Genomic DNA, 18,509 nt, shown 5'->3' with positions numbered 1-18,509 from the left:
TTACTTACCACCTATTTCCAGCTAACAACAAGACAAATATTGTATACAAGTTCAAACACATTAGTTACATTAAAACACCAAATTTCACTCAGGACATTTCCAAATTTTATATACTTGCATATTTAGAGCTCCAGCAAAATGTTAAAAAGTTCTAAATATCAACATTACACAGCTGAATATAGCACAAATTACTTGAAAGATTAAGGAATTATATAACTATGTCTTTCTGAATATTATTTATTAAAGTTTTCAGAAAGTTCTCCACAAAATTTATAAAAACCTCGTTACTATTAAATAGATTCCAGAATCATGTTAGCATTTATGTCCCCTAAGCTGTAATAATAGATACAAGTCTTTACAATGCAAATACTTAAAAAAGAAGAGATATTGTTTAGAGGAACAGAAGACCTCTAAACTTTTCTCTTAGGAATAATCCTTGCCTTCTAGAATGTTTTGGGGTAGTTAATATTTACCCTTAAACTATAGAAAATTAGGTAGTATAGTATATAAATACTATTTAATAGCAACAGTTAAAAAACTAAAGATATGCTCTAACATGTTTAAAGTCAAACATGCATAGTGTTTTATGAAGTTAAAATACTTTTAATATAAAACTTTAAACAATAAGACACTAATACTTACATTATATATTTCTGGTTACTAATTTTGTTCTGCTTACCTTATTTTTAAAGTATTGTCTGGCATAACTCTTCACTTGTAAAACACTGCGACTTCCAATCAGCTTTGCAATTTTGGTCCACCTTCGACCAAATTTAGCCTGCGTTATCAAAATGGAAAAAAATTGCTTTTGATTAGCTTACTTATTAATATTTTAAGCAATGGCAAATTTGAAAAACAATTAAAACTATCTTTATCTATAGACTAAACCAAACAATGAAATCCTCCCTATAGACTATGCTCTTTCAAATCAAAAAGCTCTCCCTTGAACCTGGACTTCTGAAAACAATCCAAAATGACTTTAAAAATCACAGAAAATAATAATATATATGAAGATTCATCAATTGTGTTACCTAACTGTATACATTCAAACTGCACATTATGATGTTCCAAAATCTAAGATATCTTTTAAAAATAAGCAAGTGCTCAAAAAGGAGGTAGGTGAACATTGGACATTTACAGGATCAACTGAACATGTTTTGCACTAATCACAAAATTTTCAGAACATCCATTGTGCCCCACACAGACACTTTTACTCTATACAAGTATCAGTGCAATGACTTACAAGTTTGAATCACGAATGAAGTAGACCTGTATCTAATGCCTCCCTCTTAGTGTCAAGGCTGTGCACCTGCTAACACTGAAGCTGTGGGAAGAAAAAACTGGGAAGCGGAGGGAGCTCCCATGTTTTGAAGTATAGAAAGGAACACATACAATTTTATACAAAAGGGATTTTTAGGTATCAAGTATAATTCTCATTTAATATGTAAATCCTCTTTATAATATCACCACACAGAATACTTTCTACTTCTCAAAGTAGCTCAACCATTTCAATTTTTTAGAATTCTTATAAGAAGAAACAAACAAGAGAAAAAAAAAAAAAAAACACCCAAAACTCAGGGAGGTAGACCCTAGAGGCAGATCCACAGGTCAAACAGTCACGTCTTATCAATAACAAACAATAACAAATCATCTTCAAAGATCTGACCTGAATGACAAACTTTAACTTATACACTTATTTCTGATATTTATTAGAAAATCTGACATGGACAATTTCTTAAAACTGAAAGTACTTCTAAGAAAATTGTTAGTAAGTATGAATTAATTACTGAAGATCAGCACTTAACAAGGAGCACTGGAATAAGCCTGTAATCACGGCAACTCAGGATGAAGCAGGAGGATCACAAGTTCTAGGTCAGCCTTTACAATTTAGCAAGGCCCTAAGCAACCAAGTGAGATCCTGTCTTAAAATAAAAACCTAAAAAGGGCTAAGGTGGTAAAGTGCCCCTGGGTTCAATCCCCAGTACAATAAAAGAAAAAGAGATCAGCACATAGGGTGAGACTAACTTACTGAAGAATTAGTTCTCTTTTTTTGTGTGAGTGGGTAGTAAAAGCAGTTAAATAACTTGATAGCACAGAATAGTAGATCTAGATATCTAGATAAAAGTATATCACTGGGGACATCAGAAATTTGGACAACAAGAACACTGGAGAAAAGATACTAACGAGAGTAGCAAGGAAAACATGCACCAATTTCAAAATAAAGGGACAGTCCACTGCCAAAGGAAAATAAGAAAAAAACCTTCCTTAGTTGTTCAGTATCACATAATTCCCTTCTCATATGCCTGAGAGAATTCAGTATATATGCAAACTCTGTTTTTTGTTTATGAAAGCATTCTAATTCAAATATCTCTTAATGTAGATAGGTAGATTCCTACATATCTCTATATAAGTAAATACATATTTGCTTATAAATGGACAAAATATCTTAGGAAGGATATACAAAGATGACGACACTGATTACTTCAGAAGTGAGAGGGAGACTTAACACCCTATAACTAGATTACTTTTGACTTTTGAGCACAAATGCAGTCCCATAACTACCAACAATGTCAACAATTAACAACCAAAAAATGGTTGAAAACAAAGCATTTCACACATATGTATATCTGATCTTTATAAGGGACAAAACATAAAAGCTGTCAGCAGTCTAAAATAAATTACTGGTTAATTAAAATTAGACTATGATGCAACAGACTGAAATACCAATATAGGAAAAAAATCACCAGTACAGGGGAAAAACCCCTCAATATTGTTTAGTATTCACAGAATTTATAGATATCATGGTTTTAACTAGAAAAGCAAAAACATTTTATTTCTCATCATCTATAGAAATGTAAATATTTCAAATTGCATTTACAAATCTTAAATAATTACACATATTATATATATATATATATATATAATTTCTAAAGTAATTTATAAAATACAGAGTAACAAGTATCTTAAAAGAAAATATATAATCTACTATTGTTAAAGACAAATTTCCTGAACATTTTTGTTAAAAATTTCTTCATATTAAGGAATATTTTCAGAAATGAGCATATATCTTTTCCCCATTATATAATCTGTGCATTTTTAAATAGATTTCAGTGAAACATTCATACAAAAGAATGTTTTGTATGAATTTATTTTGTATGAAATTATTCTGGTCTTCATATCTATGTGTAAAACATTTGCCTGTGTACATAATGCCAAACAGTTTTTTAAAGAACAACTCAGCTGATCACCCAGCTTAACACAAAGTTTTAGACAACTAAATATTTTACCTTTTAATCCAGAGAGTTGGTGTCATGTATACAGATAACAGCACAATTTCTTGGATTTTACTAATACCCCAAAAAAAGTTTATATCAAAATACTGATTCAAATCTATTTTAGTACCTTAGTTAAAAGGAATTCTCTTGTACTACACTATAAATACCATTACTCTAACTACAGAAAAACTCAAGTTGTTAAATAAATTTAATTAAAAGGCTCTGGTCTCTACGAATTAATCTTATAACTCTATCAGTATTTGCTTTTAGAATCATTTTTACTATAAATTAAAAATTGCTCTATTTACCAGCCCTTGTTCAAACAGCTCTTTTTCTTCTATGGTCCACTTTACTGAGTAACTGGCTGGTTTTGTAGGAGAGTGTACCCTGAGGGGAAAAAGAGGAATTGCAAAAAAATTTCTGAAATGGAACATTCCTTATGTATGCAGCTAAAGATTATAGATAGCCATGGGCTAAAATGAATCAAAGAATTAAAAAATAAAACAAAAAAAGAAGGCTACAGCCTCTACCTAGGGGGAGAGATTTACCCTGTCATGTATCTCTACTATGGATGATACAAACCCCGAAAGATATAATCCCCGGGTTTGAGTGAGGATAAAACTAAAGACATCAAAGGAAGTCAATGTAATAACCAACAAAACAGCCCTCTTGGAATGAATACAAAGCAGCAAGTGTTAATACATTCCCCAATCCTAAAGGTATCTAAGAATTTACAATGATTCCAGAAATATCTCTGATTTAATTACTGGGTAAATCCATATAAATACTGAGCCAGAAAAGATGTTGCAAAACCATGGCATTACACTTACTGCTTTTAAATCATTTTAGTAAATTAAAAATAAAATACTGATGAAGCTAATTCACTCAAGTCATTGATCTTTGTATTAATTTCATTGTTATTGTTCACTCCACAAAATACAAACATCAAAGGCTGCTCAGTGGACAAGTTCTTGCACAATTACCACTATGTAAATTATATAAATCCATTTTTTTTTATACTGGGGATTGAATACAGGGGTACTTTACCACTGAGCTGCATTACGAGTCCTTTATTTATTTATTTTGTTTGTTTGTTTAAATTTTGAGATAGGGTCTCACTAAGCTGAGGGTCTCACCAAATTGCTGAGACTGGCCTTGAACTTTCACTCCTCCTACCTCAGCCTCCGAAGTTGTGTAGGATTACAGGCCTGTGCTACTGGGCCTAATAATCAATCCATATTTTAACCAACTATATACTTACAAGTTTATAATGCTAAGTAATTTTTTTACTTACAAGTTTATAAATGCTAAATCAATATTTTCCAATTACTGGGAAAAGATATTTGTAAGATAAAATTTCTAGATAATGCTTGAAAGCCATAAATCCAAATTAGATTTCTGCTGAAAATTAGTTAACACAGCAATAGAATTCAAGTTAATATACAATGTATTAGGTAATAGGTTTCTTAAAATTTCTATCTTTCCCATAATTTGATGAATTGCCTCTATGGGTCACAAAAGAAATTCTAGCTAATAAATATTAACATACTTATGGCATTCTTACATCTGTACTAGAAACTCTGTTTTTATATTTATTTTGTTTTTTAATCAAGAGGGCTTTTCCTCAAGATAACTATAATTTTTGAAAAATATTCCATAATTTTAAATGATCAGAAAGGTTTTAAAAATATAAAACAGAAGTACATACATGATTTTTGCTGTTTTCTGCAGACTGCACCACATGAAAAAAAAAATAAGGAAGCTTGAGAAGAAATTTCTAAAAATGCATTTATATGTTTAACAGTTTAAATTGATTTTACCTGTTCATTTGTTTTTTATTATCTTCCTTTTTATCAAGCCAGAATTTTCCTGGAAGTGATTTTTTAGATAAATAATACCTGTATGATTATTAAGGACACTTTTAAAATAAGATTAATCTCATAAAACTTTTTGTGTGACATATAAAATTGGCATTTATAGACTCATGAAAGTCATACTTTGTTTGACTTGGAAAACTTGAAATTGGCAAAACCAATTCTGAAAGCCTCTTCTAGGTCCACAAAAATTATGGTAAAAATATCATATCTCAGTGTTGTTACATGTATAAATTATATGTAATATCACACAATGCCTGCACAAAATGTGCTACGTAAATGCTAATTTCTCTTATCTTCTCTATTAGAAGTGAGAAGAAATAGCCTTACTGTTTAAAACTTTTTTTCTAAAATATACGAGGAGTATAATAGATGAATTAGATTGGTTGTCTAAGGTAATTTGAGAATATTGTTTCCATATTTCTAAAGATAACAGAGAATAGTTCAGCATTCCTCTCTACCCTAATGAAAAGAACACTGAGATCAAATCTACAAAGGATCTCCCTCTCTCAAGTTCTTGAAACTAGCCTATTGCAATACTGTCATTAATCCAAACTATTATTTACTTAACAAATATTTATTGACTATACACTACACCAGGTATTATGTTAGGTACTATGAGTTGAGGACAAAAAATATAAGCAGACATTATCCCTGTCTTCTAAATGCTTACATATAATTCTCCTCTCATTATAATTTCTGTTACCATTTCTTAAGTAACTACTTCAGGGTTCATTAACCTAGAATTCTATTGTTTAATATAGTGGCTACTAGCCGTATGCGACTCTTGAGCACTTAAACTCCATAACTGGCACGAACTGAAATGTTTTCTAAGGATAGAAAACACAGGGTTCCAAAGATTGAGTATGAAACAAAGAATATAAAACATTTCATTAATAATGTTTACAAAAAATATTTTAAATGATATATTATTAGAATTATATATATAAATGATATATTATCAAAATAATTTTATCTGTTTTAGTTTTAAATAACTAGGAAATATTAAATTATATGTGCCTCTCATTGAATAGCAATTATTTAGGCTATAACTGCAATGTTTGGGAAATGTTAGAAAATAAGAAAGTCTACAAGAAGCTAACCTTTGATAATTAAAATCAACACAGCAACAATTGGGATGAATTAAAAATAAACCATAATTTATTAGACTATTAATAATCTTTATAAGTCATATCAGAAATCATTTTGTTCAACCTTTCTATTTAACATGTAAGAAAACTGAGTCTCAAAGAAGTTAAATAACCAATATCACACACACAAAAAAAAAATGAGGACAATAAATCAAAGGCATTTCTGTGTATCAGTGACAAATCCTCTGAAAGGGAAATGAGGAAAACTACCCCATTTACAATAGCCTCAAAAAAAAAAAAAAAAAAAAATACACACACACACACACACACACACACACACACACACGAGAGTCAACTTAATGAAAGAACTCTACAATGAAAACTACAGAATGCTAAAGAAAGAAATTAAAAAGACCTTATAAGATGGAAAGATTTTCTCTTGCTCTTGAATAGGAAAAATTAATACTGTCAAACTGACCATACTACCAAAAGCACTATACATATTTAATGCAATTAAATCAAAAATCCCAATGTCATTCTTCATAGAAATAGGAAAAATAGTCATGAAGTTCATCTGGAAAAATAAGAGACTCAGAAAAGCTAAAGCAATCCTTAACAAGAAGAGTGAAGCAGGTGGCATCACTATACCAGACCTTAACCTATACTACAGAGCAACAATAACAAAAACAGCATGGTATTAGCACCAAAACAGACTTGTAGACCAATGGTACAGAATAGAGGACACAGAGACTAACCCATATAATTACCGTTATCTTATATCAGACAAAGGTGCAAAAACGTTCATTGGAGAAAAGGTAGCCTCTTCAACAAATGGTGCTGGGAAAACTGGAAATCCATATGCAACAAAATGAAATTAAACCCCTATCTCTCACCATGCACAAAACTCAACTTAAAGTGAATCAAAGACCTAGGAATTAAACTAGAGACACTGCATCTATTAGAAGAAAAGGTAGGCCCAAATCTCCATCATGATGGATTAGGCTCAGACAATAAGACTCCAATAGCATAAGAATTAAAATGAAGAATCCATAAATGGTATGGATTCAAATTAAAAGGTTCTTCTCAGCAAAGAAACAATCAGTGAGGCAAACAGAGTGCCTACATTTGGGAACAATTCTTTACCACATGCACATCAGATAGAGCACTAATCTCTAGGATATATAAAAAACACAAAAATCTCAACACCAAAAAAAAAAAAAAGAAAAAGAAAAACCCCAATCAATAAATGGGCTAAGGAACTGAACAGACACTTCTCAGAAGATATAAAATTAATCAACAAATATAAAAAAAAATGTTCAACATCTCTAACAATTAGAGAAATGCAGAACAAAACTACTCTAAGATTTCATCTCACTCCAGTCAGAATGGCAGCTATTAAAAATACAAACAACCATTAAGTGTTGTTGAGAATGTGGGGGGGAAAGGCACACTCATACATTGCTGGTGGGACTGCAAATTGGTGCAGCCAATATGGACAACAGTATGGAGAAACCTTGGAAAACTGGGAATGGAACTACCATTTGACCCAGCTATCTCACTCTTCAGTCTATACCCAAAGGACTTAAAAACAGCATACTGTAGGGACACAGCCACATCAATGATTATTGCAGCACAATTCACAATAGCTAAACTGTGGGACCAATCTAAATGCTCTTCAGTAAGTGAATGGATAAAGAAAATGTGACGTATATACACAATGAAATATTATTCATCATTAAAAGAGAATAAAATCATGGCATTTATAGTAAATGGATAGAGTTGGAGAATATAATGCTAAGTGAAGTTAATCTATCCAAAAAAATCAAAAGCCGAATATTTTCTCTGATTTAAGGATGCTGTTTCATAATGTGGTTGGGAGGTGGGCATGGGAGGATTAGGACAAAGCGGAGGGAAGAGAAGGGAGGAGGTAGGGGATAGGAAAGAAGGTGGAATGAGGTGGACATCATTACCCTAAGTACATGTATGAAGACATGAATGGTGTAACTATACTTTGCATACAAGCAGAGATATGAAAAATTGTGCTCTTTATGTGTAATATGAATTGTAATGCATTCTGCTGTCATATATAACAAATTAAAATTTTTTAAAAATGAGGACAAGAGACTAGTGGTTGAGGCTGAAACATAGATAAGTAGCCACAATTTTGGGGATAAAATATTCATTCTACAGTATTTGCTTTATGTTTTGTACTTAAGATTCTTCCCACAAAACACCTGTAAATTATAGAGTAAAAAGTGAAAAGAACTTTTACATATTATAATTTTGAATCCTTAGAAAAATGAACCTCTTTTAAGTTTTAACTCTGAAAATGGAAATTGGCTTTAAGGTTCTGACTGACTTAAATATTCTATAGTTTCAATTAATTCAGTACTCACATATCACGAAGTGTTGGCTGACAAAAAAATTCTAAAAAATATTAAGTTGGATCTCAGACTAAGCAATAAAACAGAACTTGAAGAATAAAACAAATGCTTTCTCATAGATAGAAAATATTGTATTACATGATAGCTGTCTGTAACCAAGTAATACCCATCTAGGAACTAGAGTAGCCTCTCTCATCATTTTTACATTGATTTTTTAAAACCAAAACCATAAATGCCCCTATAATCACTAAAGGATACTCTTCTTCCAACAACATTTTCTCAATGACAGCTCTGTTCTCTTCACTGATGGTGCTATCAAGAGTCCAAGGCTATTTAAAAAAAAAAAAAAAAAGGAGTAAGAACACATATTTTTATTATGTTTTGGAAATATTTTTCATGTTTTAGTAAACAAAAATATATAATATTATAATTACAGACATCTTTGATTCTCACAAAAACTATGAGATAAAACTTCATGCTCACCGATAGCACTGCAGCATTTTAGGTGGAAGAAAGAGTCCTTAAACCAGCACTGTCAAATTCCAAGGCTCATGTTCCTCCCCACAATGAGATAATAATGGCTATTATGTATGAAGAGTTATTAGGCATCAGATATCTTACTAGACACTCAACAAATTTCCAAAACTTACAATTCTTTTTTTCCCTCAGCCACAATCTCTCTGTGGATGATCATGCATATTTTCAACTCCAAAGTTATAAATTATCAGCTCATATATGTTCTCCAAGCTTACATCCAACTGTTCACTCAAGATTTCATCTTGGATATAATTGGCTTTTCAAATTTAACATATTCAAAATGAAACTTACCATTACATATCTCCAACTGCTTCTTCTGTTGCCTTTCCAACATCGTAAAAGACATTACTAGTCACTAAGTTCCTCCATCTAAAAACCCAGTAATTATTGTGGATTCTTTCTTTTCCCCAATCTCCATATTCAACCTGCCAACCAGCTCTACCTCCAAAATATAATTCAAATCTGTTAATGTCTCTCTCTTTTGCTACCACTAGGCACAAGCTACCATCATAAATCTTACTTAGATTACTTCAAATGTTTCCTAACTGGTCCCTTTGATTCCACTCTTGCTTCCCCTCCAATCTAATCTTTACCCTAGCATCCCAAATTAATTGTATCAAAATGAACTTACACATTTGAATAGAATCTATACCCTAAATTAACTGTATCAAAATGAACTTACACATCTGTATAAAATCTATGTAAAGTGTTTCAATGATGATTCAGTTCTCTTAAAATAAAATGTAAGCCCTTTAGCATAATTTAACTCACAAGCCCTAAATGACAAGAGTTCTTACCTGCTTTCACACCTCTCTTTCCCACTATATTCTAGACATGGTATAGGGCTCCTTCCTTCAACCAGAGCTTTTGCAATTGTTATTCCTTTTACCTAGGATTCTTGTCTCAATTCTTCACATATCTCCCCATTCTTCCTATTAATTTTCAGCTTAAAATATCACCTCCCCATTTTCCCTCATTGACAATTTATCTCAAGGAGGCTCCCCACCCTGGTATTCTCATCAGCACTTTATTTCCTTCATAATCTATAAATGATTTGCCTACTTATCACCTCTCTCTCCTACTGAATGAATACAAACTCTTTGAAAGTAGGACCACATCTGTCTTGATTATAGCTGTATTCCCAAACCTGGCCTAGTGTCTGGCATATAGTAGATATTCAATAAATAACTGATAAATAAAGAAATGAAAGTAGGGTTAATCCCCACTGTTTACTTGAAGAAACAAAAGTTCACAAACCCGAGAAGTGGCAGAGTCAAGAATTTGTACCTAAATCCAACTGGCTCCAAAGTTGTTTCTTAATAGGACATTTTTCAAAATTGAAAGAAAAATGAGGTTTCTTCCATTATGAAAGTAAGAAAAAAGTTCTTATGTATTATCTATGTTATTTCTGAAAACTAGCCCTCTGTTAAAAATAAGAAAGAGGCACTCTGGGCAATGATAACAGTTTCATACAATACTTACAATAAGGCCATTCTCATTTCTCCATGATGAGTCCAGATAGTGATCTTGTAAAAGTGATGCTTTATTTTCATCATTTCTGTAATAATTAAGAAAATGGCTATAAGAGATAAGTATTGGTTAATGGCTATAGCTCATACTCAGGGACTCTGGTGTAGGTTTCTTTCTCCCCTTAAAAAGATTTAATATAGCAAAAATGCCTACTGTACCTCCTTGGCCTATAAGGAAAAAAATACTGCCAGGCAACAACCACAATATATTCTGTGGCCTTGAAGTACCACTTCAGTTTTGACTCATATGTGTAAAAGAACTCAACTTTGTAATTAAACCTTTTAACTATATCTAAACCATAAAAAACTTCCATCTATAGCATCAACCTCAAAATGAAGAAAAAAAAAAACTAGATGGAAAAATCAAAATAGAAATTACTAAATGAAGTTTTAATGACATCCCATACACTTTTCTTTTTTGTAATGGGGATTGTATCAAGGGATACCTCACCATGAGCTACATGCCCAGTCCTTTTTATTTTCTAAGACAGAGTCTCACTAAATTGCTGATGCTGGCCTCAAACTTTCGATCCTCCTGCCTCAGAGTACAAAGTCGATGGGATTACAGTAGTGTACCACCACACCTAGTTCTACTCATATAATTTTTAAAAATTAATTTGGGTTATTTGGAGGACTTCTATGTCCATCAGGGAATCAAACTTTATTAATTTTCTCACTCCTTTCATTGTACTAACAAGTTACAAAGTACACTACATAAGTAAAAAGGCTGGCTCGTTAAGTTTTCACACCACAAACTGTGATATAATTAAATTTAATATTTTGCTTTTGTACACTTGAAGTTACAAGTTTTCTAGTAATGACTTTTCCCTGGCCAAACTTTTCCCCAGGTTTAAATTCAAGGACCAACTCTGATCTGGAAGAGGCTAAATAAAGGATTCTGTCTCTTGTATCAGCAAAAGGAAATCTTTGCTCAAATAACTAGGTCTACCAAGTGTGTGGGAGTTGGGACTATTATCATTTCAAGTTCACTGCACAAATCTCTTCACATACTACTCTCTAAAAGGAAGGATTAGCAATATCTACACTCTGGTGTATGCATATGAACACTGCCCAAATCTCCATACATACCACAAATCAACATGTGTAAGTCTAAAAATCACGTTTTCTTCCAAATCTGTTACCCTTCCATGGTTTTTTATCCCAGTTAATTGCACCATCACCTCCCTAGTTATCCAAACCAAAAGTCTGAATCTGCCGTTCTTTCTTCACAATCCTTATTCAGTCTGCCTGACAATTCTATTGTTTCTTCCTTTTCCAAACTTAGTCTTTCCACTGTATTCATACTTAGTTTGAGATCTCATAGTTTCAGACCTTACAGTTTTCCTGCCTAAGTATAAGAGATAAAGCCGACAAGCTATTCATCTTTCATCTTTTCTTCACTTTTTTCCATCTGTCACTATAAAACATTTACTGTCTATCTTATCCAACAGGAATATTAGTTCTGTATGAGGAGGTACTTGGTTTTTACAATAGCTATATACCTAGGCCTGGCGTGTACATGGTGCTCAATTCACACTTGATTGAATGAACAAAGTAGGTGGGTCACAAATCACACAGGTCTCTAGTAGGGAATTGAAGATTTATCACAAAACCAATTGGAGACTGAAGGGAATAATATTCACATTTGGTAAGAAAGACTATCTTTAGTAAAGAATAAAGGGGGTCAAGGAGACAAAGACCAGTAAAGAAATGATTATAAAAATACCAAAAAAAAAAAGGTGGCAGCAACTTATACCTAAGGAACAAACAGTGTGACCAGAAGTAAATACATTTGAAAGGATATGTAAACAGAATGAACAGTTCCTTAACAACTAATAGAATGGGAAAGTAGAAAGAGTTAAGAAAAAGGGATGAAGTTTTAGATCTGTGTCTTATATGACCGGATGGATGGCTGCCAGTGCCACTTAGTAAACTAGGGAACATCAGAGAGGCAGGTCTGGTGGTGAAAGTTTCTAAGTTGAGATTTAAGTACTTGTGGGACATCCAAGTGCTGACAGATTCAGAGAGTTGAGTAAATTACTCTGAAGCTCAGGAGAAAGATTTGGCTTAGTGACAGATTTGGGAGATATTAGCGTGTATTAGGTTCAACTTAGGGAACTTTCATGGAAGAATACTGGTAAAATTTCATATGGAGCATCTAACAAAAATTACGTTTTGAGAGATGGTATCACCAGTAACTATGAAGAAGCAGAAGACCTATGACTAATCCCTTTTTAATATTGTCATTTAAAGAGCAAGCAGAAGAAAAGGAAGACAAGAAACAACGATAAAAACAGAAGGAAAACTAAAATGCCATCTTTTAATTTTGGTACCTAGCACTCAGAAAATGGTTAAAAGCAGTATGCTTTAAATTTATCTTCAAGAGTTCCACAAATGCTATTATCAGCTGTAATTACACACTTCGGGGGGCACCAGTTATACTAAATTCCAGATGACTGTAGCCCCATTTACAAGAACATAATGTCAATAAGTCTCCTTGGAATCACATAAAGCAATGAATCTGACCATCAGGAGCCAATAATCTTTGTAGTTCTGCTTGTATGAAACAGATTGAAGAGCCACCACTACACCTAAGGCTGAAAAAACAGGAAGGAAGAAAATGAGAAAAGGGAGAAAAATTAAACATAATCAGAAAAATTAAGATAAAACCATGAAAGAGGCATAGAGCCAAAATCCTCAGATGATCTTCCAAGGCAAACTAATTTCTTTATGGACCGCAGATTAAGTATCCCTGTCCACTTACTTCATTGACTTATTATGAAACATAAATTAAACCAAGCATTCAAAAATACTTAAAATTTAAAGCCTACACAAATATGAACAATTGTTATGAGACTTCCTACTTATCTGTATAGCTTCCCAATGCTCTGCATAAAGATCCATATTCCTCACATTTTTATAGTTCTTTAGAATTCACACTTGAAACTCCCTATCTTAGTGCCTCATGGTCAAGGTGGGTACTTTTCTCCTTCTGAGCCCTGATATCAAGAGGAATCACATGAAATTGCCACTTCACATGTCAAAAATGGCCTATGTAACGTAACTCGATGCAATTAGAACATAGATCTGATTCCTATTTTGTATAGACTTGAAAGGGACAGGGAAACCGAAGATGGTGTCTTGGGCCATTACTGAAAGGAGGCACATTTCTTACTTTGAAAGCAAAGGCGCAAAGGAAGTTGTTTCAAACCATAGCATCCTGATCTGCAGGAATAGGTACTAAAGGAAACCATCCCCGAAGATGAGGACTCATTTGATCTTCACATCATGACCCCCAACTTACACATAAGCAGTCTGAGGCTCAGACAAGTTAAGCGTCTTGCCCAAGGTCACAAGGCTAGTTACTGGTAGAACCAGCAAAAGCAGAAGGAAAGTCCAGAACTGTCCAGAACTCTAAAATCTGACCCCTTTCCTTTAACTCATGCTGCCTCTTAGGAAGTTTTTCGCAACTACCCCTATGTAGGAAAAGGAACGAACGACTCGTCCAAGGTCACACGGATAGCAAGCGATGGAAGATGAGTCCCTGAGCTCAGGTCCGGTCTACTAGGTGCCCTCATTCTAGTTACTGACGGGCAGATTCTGAGGCAAAGGGAATGCAAGAAGGCATCCGAATTGTGGAAGCAAGTGCAATAAGCTAAGAGAAAACTGCTCCCTCACAGCATCTCTGTAAAAAAGCTAAAGAGCCATGCGGACACTTGAGTACCTGAGCTCAAGTACCATTCTGCTGGGCTCAGGGCAAGCTAGCGGGCGGAACCCGCGCTTCGACTTCCGGGACCAGAGGAGACTCTGACCCAACACACCATCTTCGGTTTCCCTGTCCCTTGCAGGACCCGCAGCCAAGGATCCACGGTCCTCCCCTAGCATCTGTGCCCGCCCCCATCCCGGGGAGACCCCGTCTCTGCGCCTCACCCTGGCGGTGCCGCTGCCACCGCAGACACCACATCCCCTTCGATATCCACATCTGCCTCTTCCGCAGCCATGATGGCACCTGACCCCGTCAGTCTTCCCGAGAGATACCGCGAGAGGTGGCGCGCAGGGGGCGGGGCCGAAGTCGTTGCGTCACGGGGCGGAGTTGAAACCTCGCCCCGAGCTAGGGAGGCGGGATTATGAGAGGAACTGGGTCTCCAAAGGCGGGGTCTTGGTTTTAAATGTTTTGACGTGTAAAGAGATCTAGGAAAGTCACCCAGGCAGGACTTCTAGGGGCTTGTGTTCCAGGACAGATTCTTTGACGCCTCACTTCTCTCATGTGTGCAGTTGGGATACCAGCAAGTATCTTTCTAGTCAGATGAAAAAGTCAAATCGGACCTACTTTGTGAACTCCTCAGGAGGCAAAGGTGAAGGACAATTTTGGGCTGGTTAAATATCTCTGTGTCGCTCTCTTTCTGGAAAACTTGACTTGTGTGAAGTGCAGAAAGACTTACATTTCAAAATGCAACAAAAATATATTAATATAACTTATGGTTGTGTTTTTTATGGCGATCTTTACAATTTAAAAATCACTCTCATGACTGTTAATCCTTATAATAACCCAGTAAGGCAAGCAAGGCCATATCATCAGTTACACTTCACAGATGAAAAACTGAAGCTCAGAAAATTAACATGATTGCCCAAGGACAGCCCAAGGAATTCAGACCTTTTTGACTCTTCCCTAAGTGTTCACTGCATATAAATCACCATTGTTAGAAGCTCTTGAGGATAAACACCATTTCTGCCAAAAATTGATGGCTTTTCAAGAACTTAGACATTGCCCTTACACATTCCTTTACTTACTTCACCAAGGATTCCCATTGACTCATTTGTCTTCATCCTCCCCCACCCGCCCGGTTATGAATACTTGAAGGATAAAAACTGTCTGATAGTCCTTAAACTACCAACATTCAGCATGGTATCAGGAGTGTAGTAGTGCTCAATAAATGTTGAAGAAGTGAATGAGTCAGAAAAATGAGCTTATTTCCCACATCATTCTTAATTTGTCTCATCTCATTTTTGTTTGTTCTCAGAGCATAAGATGGGCTGAACCATGAATGTAATGGAAAGAAGATGGAGAGAAAGATTTTTAAAGATGAGAACCCAGTGCTCAAAAACTGAACACTGTGAGGGCCCATTCTCAGGCCACCTGAGGGTGCTCTTCTGTTATCAAGGGTCTTATCCAGTGACCAGCTCCCATGATAACACCATGTCTGCACAGAGTAGGTATTTTAAAGTGTCTGTTGAATTTAATTTAGAGCAGATTTAGGATTTGTTGTACATGGACAAGATAGTAAAAAAAAAATGTAGAATAGAGCTGGGTGCAGTGCTGCATGCCTGTAATCGCAGCAGCTTGGGAAGGATTGCAAGTTCAAATCCAGCCTCAGCAACTTAGCAAGACCCTCCGTCTCTAAATAAAATATTCAAAAAGACTGTAAATGATGTTGCTCAGTGGTTCAGTGCCCCTAGGTTGAATCCCTGGTGGAAGGAAGAGAAGGAGGGGGAGGAGGAGGGGGAGGAGGGGGAGGAGGAGGAGGAGGAGGAGGAGGGATGTGCCTTTCACTGACATTTATATACCAGGTCTGGATGAGGACCCTGGCAACACTGGAAATTTGTTGTATCAAATTAGATACAACAAATTAGTTGTATCCTAGAGCATGATACACGATACTGTGTGAACAGTGTCTCCTGAAGGTTTTGCTATCTAGGACCCTCCAATGGTAGGCTTTGAAATATAGATGGAAGGAAGGAAAGCTGGGCATAGAATTCAGATACACTCCAAGTCATCTCAATGCCTCCCTCAATGGAATCCTTAGTTAGGAAAAAATATCAATTGAAATCCATCCAGTACTGACATGGCTGTTACACTCACCACACCAGAACATTAAAACATTCTTCACAACTGTATCGTGTAAGTTCAATAAGTTAATAGAGACACGGAAAATACAAAAAGGATAAAATTCAACTTCTGGGGATGAAAACTACAATGTGTGAGATGAAAAATACACTATCAAGATTGATGACATGTTAGACATTGATGAAGAAAGGATCAGCAAACTTGGATACATAACAAAAAGAGACCAAAAAAAAAAAAAGGAACACACAGAAAAATAAAAAAAAATTAAAAATGAACAGAGAATCCATAAGGGAACTTCAAGCATCTCAGTATGTATGCAATAGGAGTCTCTAAAAAGCAGGGGTAAGGGATCATAGAAAATATCTGAAAAAATAATGCCTGAAAAGAATGTACAAATTAGAAGAAAACTATAATCTCATAGATCCTAGAAACTGAAGAAACTCCAAGCAGAAGAAAATAAATAAAAATTATACTAGGATCCATTATGATCAAATTACTCAAAGCCAATAATAAAGAGGAAATTTTGCCAAAGGGAAATAAAAAAAGGCATGTTACCTACGTAGGGACAAAGAATGACATCAGATTTCTTGTTGAGAACAACGAAAGCAAGAAAACCTAAAAGCAACTAAATCACCTAACTTAAAATTCTATGCCTAGTAAAAATACTTTTCAGGAGATAAGGGCAACCTAAAGACTTTTATATGATATACAAAATCTGAAAGAACAAGAAATATTAGAGGACATCTAATCAGGCAGAAGGAAATTACGTAAGATGGAAATATGGATCTACATGGAAGAATGGAGATCAGGGATAACAACTACATAGGTACATATGCAAGATTTTTTCTTAGCACTTAAATCTCTTTAAAAGAATATTAGCCATTTAAAAATAATACCAATATACTGTGAGATTTATAACATATATGCAAATAAAATGTGTGACAACAATGTAAAATCTAGGAAGAAAGACGTGCAAGCACAATATTGTAAGGTTCTTACACCATACAAGAAGTGGCATAATAGCCCTTGAATATGCATTAGAGATTATAGTATAAACCCTTGCACAATTACTAAAATAACAAGACCATGTTTGAATGTTAAAAATTGAAAAATACATTAATAAATTACTTGCAACTTTTTAAGTAATAAAAGGGGGTGATTATTAACTTGCTAAGTGACACAGATCAAGGAAGTAATGGAGCAGGAATTCAAAGGGACAAAGATGTATTTTTCCTAACCCAGACTGTCTTTCATGTGTGTGTGTGTGTGTGTGTGTGTGTGTGTGTGTACACATATGTATATCTTCAGAGTTAAGTAGGAAGACCACCTCATCAGTGTAGAGATGGTCAAGTAAATGTAAAGAAATGGAAGGACATTTAGGCCTGAATGAATGTGCACATCTAAGTTCACAGTGATAGATGCTGCCAGTTCCTTTCCAAGCAATGTTGAAGAAAAAGGAAGCTGGAGTGTTATAGGTTGCTGGTTCTAATATGGTGGAAGATTCTAATATTTTCTATCTCATTGGCCTAATCATGTATGCTCTGATAACTTCTATGGTAGGAGGATGATTTTTTTCTCTTTTTATTGCTTTATTCCTATGGACTACATCAGTATTAGTTTCATAGCAAGCATTCAATAAATATTTGTCGAATAAATGATCAAAAAAGAGACCAACCAAAATGAACACACAAAGGAATTTTTAAAAAATTAAAAATGCATAGAGAATCACTGAGTTGTAAGGCAAATTCAAGTTCCCCCAGTATATACGCATTTGGAGTCTCTGAAAAGCAGGGGTGGGGGGTTTTTCCCCTGTATGAAGCCATTACATTGGAAACATAGCTGAGTCTCCTTGTTCTAACTCCAGATCCAGAAAGCAGTCAACCTACATATATTATGACTTATCTTTTCACAAAGCAAGAGAATGGACAGATCATACTGATGGGAGCTTTAGAGACAGGTGGCAGTTACAATTTT

The 18,509-nt window shown here is 34.5% G+C and overlaps 1 protein-coding gene across 2 annotated transcripts in view; it reads right to left on the bottom strand.

Moving 5' to 3' along the window:
• The window catches only part of MYSM1 (Myb like, SWIRM and MPN domains 1), a 39,035-nt gene extending 24,310 nt beyond the window's left edge, over positions 1 to 14,725 (bottom strand). The window contains exons 1-7 of one of the 2 annotated variants that reach the window (XM_081308917.1): positions 14,621 to 14,725; positions 10,644 to 10,719; positions 8,883 to 8,953; positions 5,096 to 5,173; positions 4,984 to 5,007; positions 3,584 to 3,662; positions 680 to 778 (exon numbers count right to left, since the gene is read on the bottom strand). In XM_081308917.1, coding sequence (XP_081165043.1) covers positions 680 to 778; positions 3,584 to 3,662; positions 4,984 to 5,007; positions 5,096 to 5,173; positions 8,883 to 8,953; positions 10,644 to 10,719; positions 14,621 to 14,691 — 498 coding nt within the window. In that variant the 5' untranslated portion in view covers positions 14,692 to 14,725. The remainder of the gene's footprint in view (positions 1 to 679; positions 779 to 3,583; positions 3,663 to 4,983; positions 5,008 to 5,095; positions 5,174 to 8,882; positions 8,954 to 10,643; positions 10,720 to 14,620) is intronic. The other variant, XM_081308916.1, reaches the window with a different exon arrangement.
• Positions 14,726 to 18,509: the final 3,784 nt, after the last annotated feature.

The sequence above is a fragment of the Spermophilus citellus genome, assembly GCF_964194105.1.
Source record: "Spermophilus citellus genome assembly, chromosome: 9".
Classification (NCBI taxonomy): Eukaryota; Metazoa; Chordata; class Mammalia; order Rodentia; family Sciuridae; genus Spermophilus; species Spermophilus citellus.
Note: the sequence above shows the minus strand (reverse complement) of the source record. Positions and strands in the feature narration are given on the sequence as shown.